Raw genomic sequence first — 12338 nt, 5'->3', positions numbered from 1 at the left:
AAATATGATTCATTTGACTCACTTAAATTGGTCCGATTCGTAGAACCCATAAGAAAGTCTATCTAGTTGAAACATTGGTGACTTAATAATGTTAACCATGGATCTAATTCAATATATACCACTAAATTTTATAAAGAGAGGCTTTCACATTATTTGATTCAAAGTTATGGAATATATTTGATCCATATTGGAACAACCGTAAAAATCTCAGTTATTAAAATAAAAACAGGGAGAAATTCGTTAAGTTACTACGCTAGAATCTCTCTCTCTCTCTCTCTCTCTCTCTCTCCCTCATTTCAGTTTACGAATCATAAAACGTTCAATTCCAAAAATCTTATCTGCCAATTTTCTCCTTTTCCGTTCCTAATTGTTTTAAAATTAATTGAAGGAGATTATCTTTTCGTTGTGGAGTGATCTGGTAGAAGCTTAGTGGGTTTTAGCGTTGTTTCAAGAGGTCGATCGATTTTGAAAATTGATCGATCATGTTATCGAATCGTTTTCAAAACGGAATGGAAACGGCGAGGCTTGTTTGGTCTCGGCTTCCACGTTCGGAAGAAGGTGATCTTGACGGAGTTGGACTGTTGAGTACTGCAAGCAATAGGAATTGTGTAGAGAGCCTAGATTACGAAGTTATTGAGAATTACGCTTATCGAGAAGAACAGGTAACTGTAACTTTAAATTTGAAGTAAAGAAAAGAAAGGTAAATTTTCAGTTTTAAGTTATTGATCTTTTAGTTTTTTTTTAACTATATTTTTTTGTGTGTTTTGGAATTTAATAATTTAGGCACAGAGAGGAAAGCTTTTTGTTGGATATAACGTGGGGATGAAATGGTTCTTCGCTTTGCTTATAGGCATCGGTAAGTTGATTGCTTCTGGAATCAGTTTCGGCTTAGATTTTGTGGTTTTTCAAAGGAGAAAATCATTTGTTAAGCTGATTTTGACATTTTGGGTTGTATTTGATGGAATGATTTTGATTTGGGGGAAATGCAGTGACATTTATTTTAGTTTCGTTTATTTACGAAATCTTTCTAATTTTTAGTAACTTAGAAAGGGTAAAAAGTTTAGAATCATAATGGGTACTTACGATTATTTGAAAATTATATTTTGGATAGTTTACACTGGAGCATAGTTCCCCTATTTCTCTACCTTACCCCTTGTACCATGATCTGGATCGCCTGGTACCAGGTCCAATTTCACAAACCTGGTGAACCATGAATCAGAAGCCCTTGCTCAGTGTCTCAATATCACTGGTTGGTGTTGATTCTCCACAAAGACTGAGACAGAAAGAGTTCCGTTGAAGAGAAAGAAATGAAAAGAAAGGGGGAGTTGAGACCCCGGAAGAAGTTTGCTCCTAAATATGATTACCATCTTATTTTAAGATTAGGAAGTAAATACCTTCTGCAAAGATGGTTTCAGCCTCTTTGATGGTGCCCTTCTTCTTCACCAGTGACCAGCCACTGCTACCAATGCATTCTTCTAGCAGTTCAGTTCTTCAGCCTTGAGACCTGATGAAAAGCTAGGTTTCTAGTCTTTCTATTTATGTATTCAGTTGGGTCACCGTCCTAACATACTACGACCCCAACGTGTGCTCTGCACATGTACCATGAATCGACACATACAACGTATTTGGAAACTATGCTCTTGAGTGGTGAAATAGTATTCTTCATTTCCATAATTGATAGGCGGAGAAAGATTTAGTGATAATTAGATGAATTGTCATTTGACCTGGATTAAATTAAGAGTTTGCATATTGCTCTGCTTTTAAGTGATCCTTTTTGTATAGATAGTGAACTTCTATCCCTTTCTTCCCATAAAGTATCTGGTAGAATGGATGGTTTTTATGTAATTTTCTTTTCAGGTACTGGATTTGCTGCTGTATTTATCAATATTTCAGTCGAGAACTTTGCTGGATGGAAGTTCTCCTTGACCTTTAAAATAATACAGAAGTCATATCTGGCTGGTTGTCTAATTTACATATTAATCAACTTAGCCTTAGTCTTCTCTTCTGTATATATCATTACCCAATTTGCTCCAGCAGCAGCAGGATCTGGTATTCCTGAAATCAAGGGTTATTTGAATGGTAAGTTTTGATATTTTCCAATCCATTTTCCACACAATACTCATTAATGTTAATGCTCTGTCATAAGTGTTGTGTAGTCTGACGATCCAATGCTTATCTTAATCCTCAGGAATTGATATTCCTGGTATCCTTCTTCTTAGAACCTTGATTGGAAAGGTATGATAATCTTGCCAGCATGATCTTGTTGCTGAGACATAAACCAGTTGTCCATTTATGGTTCACAGCTTTTTTAGTAGAAAATTTATGTGCTGGTAGTATTTTAAAGTTCTTATAAATTTAGATTAGGGTTTTTAGGTTTATCAATCTGTATCCATGCCATTTACTCTATCTAGATCTGTTCCAGTTGCATTCTTGTCATTGTAATTTGTAGATTTTTGGAAGTATTGGTTCAGTTGGAGGTGGGTTAGCTCTGGGAAAAGAAGGTCCTCTTGTCCATACCGGCGCGTGTATTGCATCTCTTCTTGGACAAGTAAGCACATAGTATTAAAAGTATGCTAATGTCAAGATATGATTTTCACCATAATTTGCTCTGAAAATTACACAGTTTTATAATGACTGACTTGATTAGTAGTCCTTGAAGAGAGGAGGGTGATTTTGTACCACTACTATTTCTTGGTTGTAAACTTGGAATGCAATATTAATGTATTTTAACAATAGTATCTACATTCAATGCTGCCTTGAAAGTTTAACATTCTTGCTGTTGTATGTGTAACATCTCTATAGAACTTTCCATGCTAAATTTTAATTTTGTGTGATGTGTTTATTCAGGGTGGATCCACAAAATATCATATAAGTTCTAGGTGGCTTCAAGGTTTCAAGAGTGATCGAGATCGTCGTGATCTTGTGAGTATAAGAATGCCTTTTTGATTGATAAATCTGGAGAGTATATATGAGAGAATAACTTCATGGATTTTCTCCTATTTCACGTGTAGCTGTTAAAAGATCAATCCTTCTAGGGTATTTGATGCAGGAGCTTTTATTTAGTTTATAATGTTTTACTATTTCAATTTTATTTATTTAGCATTAGATATATTATGGATGGCTACAATTATTAAGTATCTTTTGGGTTTAAATCTAGGGCTAGAATAAAACTTTATTTGGAGGAAAGCCTAGTAACTTTACTTGCAAGAAAGGAAAGCTTATATAACTTTACAGCCATTATTATTATTATTATTATTATTATTATTATTATTATTATTATTATTATTATTATTATTATTATTTTCTTTGAATTGATATAAAGAAACTGGAAAACCCTAAGTTTTCCAGAGTTCCATCTTTTCTACTTGTTTGTTCAGCCCTAATTCTTTCTGTTGTCACTGTTTTCTCCCTTTAACCACGTTGGTTTTGCTATTAGAGCCTAATTAGATCCAAGGTCTATGTTAAGGTTTGCTTTTAAGCCATGGATGGGTTGATAAGAGTTCGAGGAGGAGGAAATCAGGATCAAAAAACAGAATTGGCTGCGCTACAAGGTGCAATTGAAGAATTATCACATGCACGTTATGCTTGGTTGCAACAGGAACAAGAGAGAACCTTGATGGAGATTCTGGAAGGTGCCCACAATCAATTTGACATATTGGAAGGTAGTCTCACTGATAAATCTAATTTTGGTAAGAAAGAAAACCCCTTTTATGATGTTGGACCCATAGACCCTGCGCTACGAGGTGGATTGAAAGAGCGGTTAGTGCATGCCCTAGAATTAAATGAGAGTGGAATTAATGTTGAAGTTGTTTGTTCTCTTTGCAATATGCATGTGGAAGAGCAAGATTATGATCTATTAGAACCTATCTATGATGAATATTCTAAATAAAGTGGAGAAGTTCTTGTGTAAGCAATAGAGGAAGAGCCTTTGGTTCTTCATAGAATGACAGCCACAACCTTAGGGAAGGTGAGGATTGGAGGTGAGTCAAAAATCTCTTGGATATCTCAGGGGACACAATGCCTTGTGATAATTCTAGATTAAAGAGAGCTGATGCAATTTCTACTCCCGAATAAGATTTTGCCAAGAGAACTCAGTGCTGAACTTCAGAAAAACCAAGAAAGCTTGAAGGAAAGTAACAGTGCAAAGGTGATGCAGTCTTTTGAAGAAAAACAACTTGCATCCAACATGAAAGCTATCTTTCTGAAAGCTGCAACTAAAAGTTAGGTTCCGAATGGTTTCAATTGAAATAGATGGTGTCAGAATATCCTCAGAAAAAGGAGAGAGTCTTGATATCAAGAGGCATGAATGTGGACTTTCTGTTAATGCTTTTGCGTGACCATTTTCCTTGACGTCCAGACTTGCATCTCATTTTAATGAGCACAAAAATGGATTTGTTGCAAGACATTTTTCTAAGGCAGATACCAGGGATCAATAGGCAGAACTTTTAAACAGAATGTTTAAAATTTTTCTAGTCATCTTGGAAACTATAAGTCGTGTCAGCAAATGAGGATTATTTCTCTATTAATCTTGAAATTCTTGAATATGCTGTGATTGTAGTGAATGGTGTTCCTAAACAGGAATTGTTGTCTCTATGTTGCTTACCATAGCAACCAGTTACATCAGAGTTAAAGCTCAACTACCATTCTTTTTACGTAAAGCTCCTATCATTTGATGAATACAATAAAGCTATAAGAGAAGTAGGCGTGCTGGAAGTCTTGTTGGAAGATTTGAAGCAGCATAAGTTTATTTTGGGTCAAAATCAACATGTTGGTAAAGCCAACCAGTTGGAGAGAAAATCCAGTTTGAACAACTTCAAGCAACACACAGTGAGGTGTTATTATTTCACCCAAGTTCATGGAATCCGGTTCAGGGAAGTTTCCTATTTTTGAAGCTATGGATATTGGCATTGATTTTCAATATAAGCATTACAGTGCATCTAGAAGATATTCACTTGAAGTAGGTTCTCATATTCATTTTGGTACAGTGGAGGTTGCAATTAAACGTATTTGCTTCTATGAAGCTGATGGAGCTATTCTTGTTTCCCTCTAGGATGGGATGACACTTCTAAGCTCCTTGACAAGATTAAAGTAAAAAACTTTCATGAGAATCCTAGCAAGTTTTTGAATTTTTTTCTACGTGGTTTTATGCTAACCATTAATCAACAAGGATTATTTGTTTGTGCTCTACCTAAGAAGCAAAAATTTGTTTTGGCGACAAATATTGCTGAAAGCAACATCACCAAAAATGATGTTGAAAATTCAGATAATATGCAGTAGCTTCCTAAGGCTAAACAGAGGTTATTGAAGATGTGATTGATGTTGAAGAAGCTTGGTTTAGATGGGGTAATCAATATATGAGATTTTTGTTGAAATGGTTAGCCGAAACAACTAGTGAAAGTTCATGGACAGTGTAAGGAGAGCTGCAAAGTGCTGGTTGAGAAATTTATGTTGAAGTGAAGTTTTTCTTACTGGAACAAATTTTCCAAGCCTGGGAGAATGATGCAGAAGCTGTTATTTATTTTATAGTATTTTATTATTTCAATAAAATTGAGTCTTAGATATATTATGGATGACTAGGATTATTAAGTTTCTTTAGGGTTTAAATCTACGGCTAGATAAAACTTCACTTGCAAGAAAGCCTAGTAACTTTACTTGCAAGAAAGAAAGCTTATATAAATAAGTTGCAGGCTCTACAGCCATTATCATTATTATTATTATTATTATAATTATTCTTATTCTTATTCTTAATCTTATTCTTATTATTCTTATTATCTTCTTTGAATTAATATAAAGAAATTAGAGGTTTTTTCTAAACCCTAAGTTTTCCAGAGTTCCATCTTCTTTCATACTTGTTTGTTCAGCCCTATTCTTTCCATTGTTGCTGTTTTCTCCCATAAACCACTTCTGAATCATTATATTATTATATATTTCCATTATCTTTTTTTGTGGTTCCTATTGATGTTGGTTGCTTTAATTGAACTTAGATATTTTTGGTCATTGTCTATCATTTTTGCTAACAATGGAGGTGATGTACCTCGAACTTTTTGCCCATTTTATTTATTTGTCTAATATTTTGAAAAGGTAACCTGTGGCTGTGCAGCTGGAGTTGCTGCTGCTTTTAGAGCTCCAGTTGGGGGTGTATTATTTTCCTTGGAAGAGGTTACATCTTGGTAAATAGTTTTTGTTCTCAACTACTTTTTGAAGTATATGAACAAGTTTGTTTGTCCGAGGCTAATCTGTTTACATTTTTAATTAATTTTCCTGCATTCCCGTATGTATCTTAAGTTATGCAATTATTCTTTTGTTTTCATTCATGTGTAAATGCAGATATAGATTTGGATGCATATGTTTTTGCATGCATACATGCGTACAGATATTTAACTCAACCTTTACACTCATTTGAACTTTGCCTTTTGAAGGTGGAGGAGTCAACTAATGTGGCGTGTCTTTTTCACTTCTGCAATTGTGGCTGTTGTGGTACGTGCTGCAATGGGATGGTGTAAAAGTGGAAACTGTGGACATTTTGGCTCGGGTGGTTTCATAATATGGGATATATCAGGGTTAGGATCTGAACTTCCTTCAGCTCTTGCATCTTAACTATTCTTAAACTTTTTGCCTGGCTTTAGATTAACTGCTTCCAACATTTTTTCCTACTTTCTTCCTTTTCAGTGGTCAAGAAGACTACTCTTTTGAGGAATTATTACCGATGGCAGTTATTGGAGTCATTGGAGGTCTGCTAGGTACAGCCATTTGCTCTTATGATATTTATATATAAAAATAAAATCCAAAATACTGAACATAGGACTAGGGAAAGTATCAGAAGAGAATCATTAGTTGGAAGAAAATCACAATCTCAAATTCTCGACTATTCATTATGCAAAACCTCATTAAAGTTACAATAACAATGTTATCTACATATAAACATAAAATCCTAGTAAAATTAAAAATACCAGATATAACCCTAATTAAAAGTAGGCCCAAATTTCTCCATCAGTATTAGTCTTTGTTTTTCGTTCATGTTGTATATGTTACAATATCTTTTTTATTAATATTTATTGATTCTTTTATTGAGCCCAGGAGCTTTGTTTAACCAACTTACTATTTATGTAACTCGGTGGAGAAGAAATTATTTGCACAAGAAAGGGAATCGAGTCAAGGTGAGAATTCTATTATCTGTCGAAACTGCTTGAGTTCTCGATGAGCATGTCTAATATTTTAAGCCACTCCTTCCTACACTGGTCATCCAAAAAAATACCTTTGCAGATATATGAAGCATGCCTCATCTCCGTGATAACATCAGTTATATCTTTTGGACTACCACTTTTGAGAAAATGCAGTCCGTGTCCAGACTCTGATCCTGCCTCTGAAATTGAATGCCCAAGGGCTCCTGGAATGTATGGGAATTATGTAAATGTAAGATATGCTCATATAGTTACCTACTGTTTGTATCAACTTGACATGCATGGTATTCCATGTTTTCCTTACTGTTTAAATCATGATGCAGTTTCATTTGGTAAATGTTTTTCTCTATCCAGTTTGTACTTATTGGACTATAATGGTTGTGGTTTTTATCTGCTATTATATCAGCTAAAATCACTAAGAGTTTACTAAATGCAAGAATACAGGAACTGCATCTGGCTATACTTTAAATTTACTTTCTTACTTCTGAACCTTGAGCAACTTTTTTAACAGAGTATTTCAACTTTCCTGTTTTCTTACTCTTTTGTAGCTTTTGTTTATTCTAAAATATTTGTCTTCTGAGTGGATTTATCTCAGGAGCCATCATGCTGATGTAATTATGTGCGTATATTTATATATTTGTATGCATATAGATACATATTTATTCATACCGACATATGTATATTTTCAGATGAATAGTTATTTTGGAGAGAACAAAGTTTTTGTTTTCTAATTCCTGCCTTTTTTATTGAAGTTTTGATTGTTTTACATTTAGGTTATTTCTCCTCAATCTGATTTTATTTTATCTGCAGTTCTACTGCAGTAAGGAGAAGGAATACAATGATCTTGCGACTATCTTCTTCAATACTCAGGTTTCTCGAATCTTTTGAGATGCTTCCTTTCCTGTGAAATGCTATTGCCTTGCTTGTTTCTATTTTAACAGGTTTATTTTTGTCACAGGATGATGCCATCAGAAATTTGTTTAGTGCAAAAACAATTCATGAATTCAGCGCCCAAAGCTTGTTGGCATTTTTGGTAATGCTATGTGAACTTGTTGACCCTTTCCAAGTATACGGTTGATGTATTTTCAAAATTTAAACACTTGATGTGGTTATTGTTATGCATGACATTGTAAAGTTAGCATGACAGGGATGCATACCTGTTTTTCTTAAGCAAGAACCCTAGCCCAATTATCTTCCTACTCTAAATTTCTTAGAAAAGGAAATTTTAATGTAAAGTCTGGGTTGGAGGGACACAACATATTAGAAGGGAAACATCTTCCATTCTCCTGTTGAGTCTAGCTAAACAGTATGTCAATTAGAGATAAAAGGTGAAATAGAGGCAAACATGGTTAGATTTAAAGTACTTGGGATCATAGAATAGCGTATAATATGTCCAAGCTACTTGAGGTTATGGTGATTTGCTTTGCTTAGGCAATGTGCCTTTGTATCTCATATTGAAGAGGGAAAATTTCTAAACCCTTGAGATATTTATGTTGCCTTCATCACGCCGTTCCTAATTATGATTTTCTTCAAAAAAAAAAAGAATGCTTAAGAAGTTAATTAGATAGAATGAAGAAACAGAGCAGAATCGTTCCAGAAAATGGATGATTATTCAGAATATTTTATAATTTTCATATTATATCCTCCAAATGTATTTTTTACTGGTCACAATTTAAGCAGTTCAGGAACATACCAAATTTATTAGTTGAAAACTTGTAGGAGGTTTGTTTAATAGTAGTATTCATTATATTTATTTTAAATATTTATACAGCTGAAGAATAGGCTAATACATTTTCCCCTGAAAACAGTTCTTGGCCTGAATTTTCTTTCAATTCAAATGATTTCAGGTTATGTTTTATACCTTAGCAGTAATTACATTTGGTACTGCTGTTCCAGCTGGTCAGTTTGTTCCTGGAATAATGATAGGATCAACATATGGCCGTCTGGTTGGTATTTTTACAGTTAATCACTACAAGAAGCTCAATATTGAAGAGGGAACGTAAGTACATTGTTTCTTTTACTTCTATGGAATTTGAATAATCATATCTATATCGGTATTATGATTTCACTCACAATGTTTTATTAATATGCTTTTGGCATTTGGGTCCATGCAACCCCCTCCAAACTAAGCAAATAGGGCTGAAGTTTCCTAAAAAGCTGTAATTAGTCAAGTTAGATAAATATATATATACTTGTCATAAGAAAAGGGGGGGGGGGGTTTATACATAAACATGACAGAGAGATCTTAATTTAAATAAAGAATATGTCCCACTCGTGTTATGACCTGTTTTTGCAGTCAATGGTAATCATGTTTCTTAATTGCCTTTGTCTCTTTTGTTTAGTGATTCTTAAGAGTCCCACCTTTCTTTTTGCATACCATTCAATATCGTTGCTGAAGTGCTCTACAATTTGGTGTATTTGCAGATATGCACTTCTGGGAGCTGCTTCTTTTCTTGGTGGTTCCATGAGGATGACAGTTTCTCTGTGTGTCATCATGGTCGAAATCACAAATAACTTGAAACTTCTACCTCTTATTATGCTTGTTCTTCTTATATCGAAGGTATAAAGTTTATTGTTGATAACTTTATCAATTCTTGATTGACATGGTCTAAATGTCCTTGCACTTCTTCCCTCCCAGGCTGTTGGTGATGCTTTTAATGAAGGCTTATATGAAGAACAAGCACGACTGCGTGGTATTCCGTTGCTGGAATCAAGACCCAAGTATGAGATGCGGAAAATGACTGCCAAGGAAGCCTGCAGAAACCAGAAGGTTAGTTGATTGATCTGCTTTCACTGACAAGGATGCCATGGTTTTGTGTTGTTTTGGTATAAAAATAATCTCTAGTGTAGATACGAGCTGATAATCATGCAAGTGCTTAAAGCAAAGGACAACTTTTACTCCTAAGCTGCTCGCTTTTCTACATTTGTAGGTTCTCTCACTTCCGCGGGTTGTAAAGGTTGCAGATGTGGTCTCTATTTTGCAGAGCAACAAGCATAATGGCTTTCCCGTAAGCTTAGCTTTCACATAGTGTCTCTAGTTCAATGTTAGCAATTATGAAAACAGTATTTCATTGTTCACCTTACCTAGGTAATTGATCACACAAGAAATGGAGAAACACTTGTTATCGGACTTATGCTTCGGAGGTACAACAAATGACATTTTTTCGCTCCCAGAGGTTTTGCTCTTTATATTGTAGAGCAGAAGCATGCTTGGAAGAACTAACTGCTGCGCTTTGCTTATAATGCAGTCACCTACTGGTGCTTCTTCAATCTAAGATAGATTTCCAGCATAGTCCTTTGCCTTGTGATCCCAGAGGTGGACCCCAAGGGATTCGGTAAGTTGAAGTCTGCTATAAGTTTAATTCTATAGTTTCATTCTGGCTTTTTATTCAGTTCAGCTTAAGAGTAAATAGCTCCCTTTGTTTACAGGCACAATTTTAGTGAATTTGCTAAACCTGTTTCAAGTAAAGGAATATCAATAAATGATATTCATCTTAGTTCAGATGACCTAGAAATGTACATAGATCTTGCACCGTTTTTGAATCCCTCACCATATGTTGTACCGGAAGATATGTCATTAACAAAGGTGATTTCTTTTTTACAGTGTTGCTTTTAACAGATTATCATGTTTGTTACAGTATCTTTGTCTTTTACTTGTTAATGGTGACGGTATAGGTTTACAATATTTTCCGGCAACTAGGATTGAGACACATATTTGTTGTTCCCCGTGCATCTCGTATGATTGGTGTGATCACTAGAAAGGATTTGTTGATTGAAGAGGTACTTTTAGCTGCATCAGCTTTTTCTTAAGATTTTTAATTTGGACTCTACAGTAATTTGAACGTGTGATCTCTTATGTCACAGGAAACTGATTCAACTGCAATGGAGCTCCAATCAACTAGTGTAAGGTGTCTCTGCTGCCTTACTTTCTGTTTACAAAATTCTAATTGACTGAGAACGTATAAAGTATGTGGAAATTCTAATCTCAACTTGACACCTGTCTAACCTCACCAAACAGACTTTAAAGCTATATCGCGGACTCTCTTTCAAGTCACTAAGGTGGTTATGTGCAAATCTCAAGGGTGGAATGAGAACTATAATCTGCCTAACTAATAATGTAGTGTGCAAGTCCACGTGTAGGCACAACAGTAAAAATCATTCAGTTTTGGTTTTAAGGTAGTATGCTCCTATCTCCGAAAATGGCCTTTCGAATTTTCTTTCTCCTACATGTCAACTAAAGTGTAAGATAGGTCTCTTTGACTTAATAACTAGTAACATCTTCAGATGTTAAGGTGCGTCTGAACTTGACAATAGAAACTCTAATAGTATTCCTATGGCAAGCATATATTATCTTGGTGTGTTCATGTTCTCTCTTCTGTAAGTGTTTCATGGGCATAATCTCCACATCAATTATCTAACTTGTCTGAGGGACCGAGCAACCTTTTTAGCTCGGACAGTGTAGGGTGAGTAAATATATTTTAATTCTGTGATTACTACTTAATAATTAAAATTTATTTTATATGAATATAAATATAAATATTAATCTTTAATATCTAATATATTTTATTATCTTTGGCATTTTCAGTATTTGCCTTGATTTCTGTTTTATTTTTAGGTTTAATGGTAGAGGTCAGCGACATGAGAAAAGATTGTTGGTAGGAAATGCAGATGCAGAGCGCCCACTTCTGAATGGTCTTTTGATTCAGGATCATGATATTCAACATCATACGTCTACTACATAACATATTACGGTTCTTCTCCTAAGCTCAAATTCTCATTTTCTACATAAATTTTTTCGAACGTTTAGGTTAGATCCGATATACCACACTGACTGGAACGCTGTATCATATTATTAGAAAATGAAAAATGTATAATAGCTTTGATAGGCAAGTTGTATTTAACGGATTATCTCTTCAATTTCATATCGGATTTTGCAAGTTTAAGTTGCTCACTCGGGAAGCTTGGTGATGGAGTTACAAATGGTTAAATTTTGAGTTCACACAACGTGTAAAGGGTGTAAAAGACCGATCGATTGAGGGCGAAGACTTTTTTGTGTAGTCAAGAATTGGGGTCTCATGATCACTAGTCAATATGTTTTTCCTTTTCTTGCACGCCTTTTATAGTTCATGGTTTGATACTTTGGGGTCCAATTCGGAT

At 34.7% G+C, this 12338-nt stretch overlaps 1 protein-coding gene across 4 annotated transcripts; it reads left to right on the top strand.

The window, feature by feature from the left end:
• The first annotated feature begins 204 nt into the window (after positions 1–204).
• On the top strand, positions 205–12118 carry LOC105777163 (chloride channel protein CLC-d). Of its 4 annotated transcripts, XM_012600260.2 has the most exons (24): positions 205–662; positions 784–856; positions 1858–2079; positions 2189–2235; positions 2450–2548; positions 2848–2922; positions 6082–6170; positions 6420–6560; positions 6670–6740; positions 7078–7157; positions 7264–7413; positions 7992–8051; positions 8140–8214; positions 9029–9180; positions 9606–9741; positions 9820–9951; positions 10112–10189; positions 10270–10325; positions 10430–10516; positions 10611–10767; positions 10857–10961; positions 11046–11084; positions 11200–11357; positions 11797–12118. In XM_012600260.2, exons 1-24 carry the CDS (start codon positions 483–485, stop codon positions 11921–11923), a joined length of 2589 nt encoding a protein of 862 aa, XP_012455714.1. In that variant the 5' UTR covers positions 205–482; the 3' UTR covers positions 11924–12118. The 4 variants fall into 4 exon arrangements, with proteins under 4 accessions (XP_012455714.1, XP_012455720.1, XP_012455716.1 ...); XM_012600266.2 differs by lacking the exon at positions 11200–11357 and having other exon boundaries at positions 206–662; XM_012600262.2 differs by lacking the exon at positions 11200–11357 and having other exon boundaries at positions 206–662; positions 11046–11089.
• The last annotated feature ends 220 nt before the right edge of the window (positions 12119–12338 follow it).

Source organism: Gossypium raimondii, chromosome 10 (genome assembly GCF_025698545.1).
Source record: "Gossypium raimondii isolate GPD5lz chromosome 10, ASM2569854v1, whole genome shotgun sequence".
NCBI lineage: Eukaryota > Viridiplantae > Streptophyta > Magnoliopsida > Malvales > Malvaceae > Gossypium > Gossypium raimondii.
This window is presented reverse-complemented; position numbering and strand designations above follow the sequence as displayed.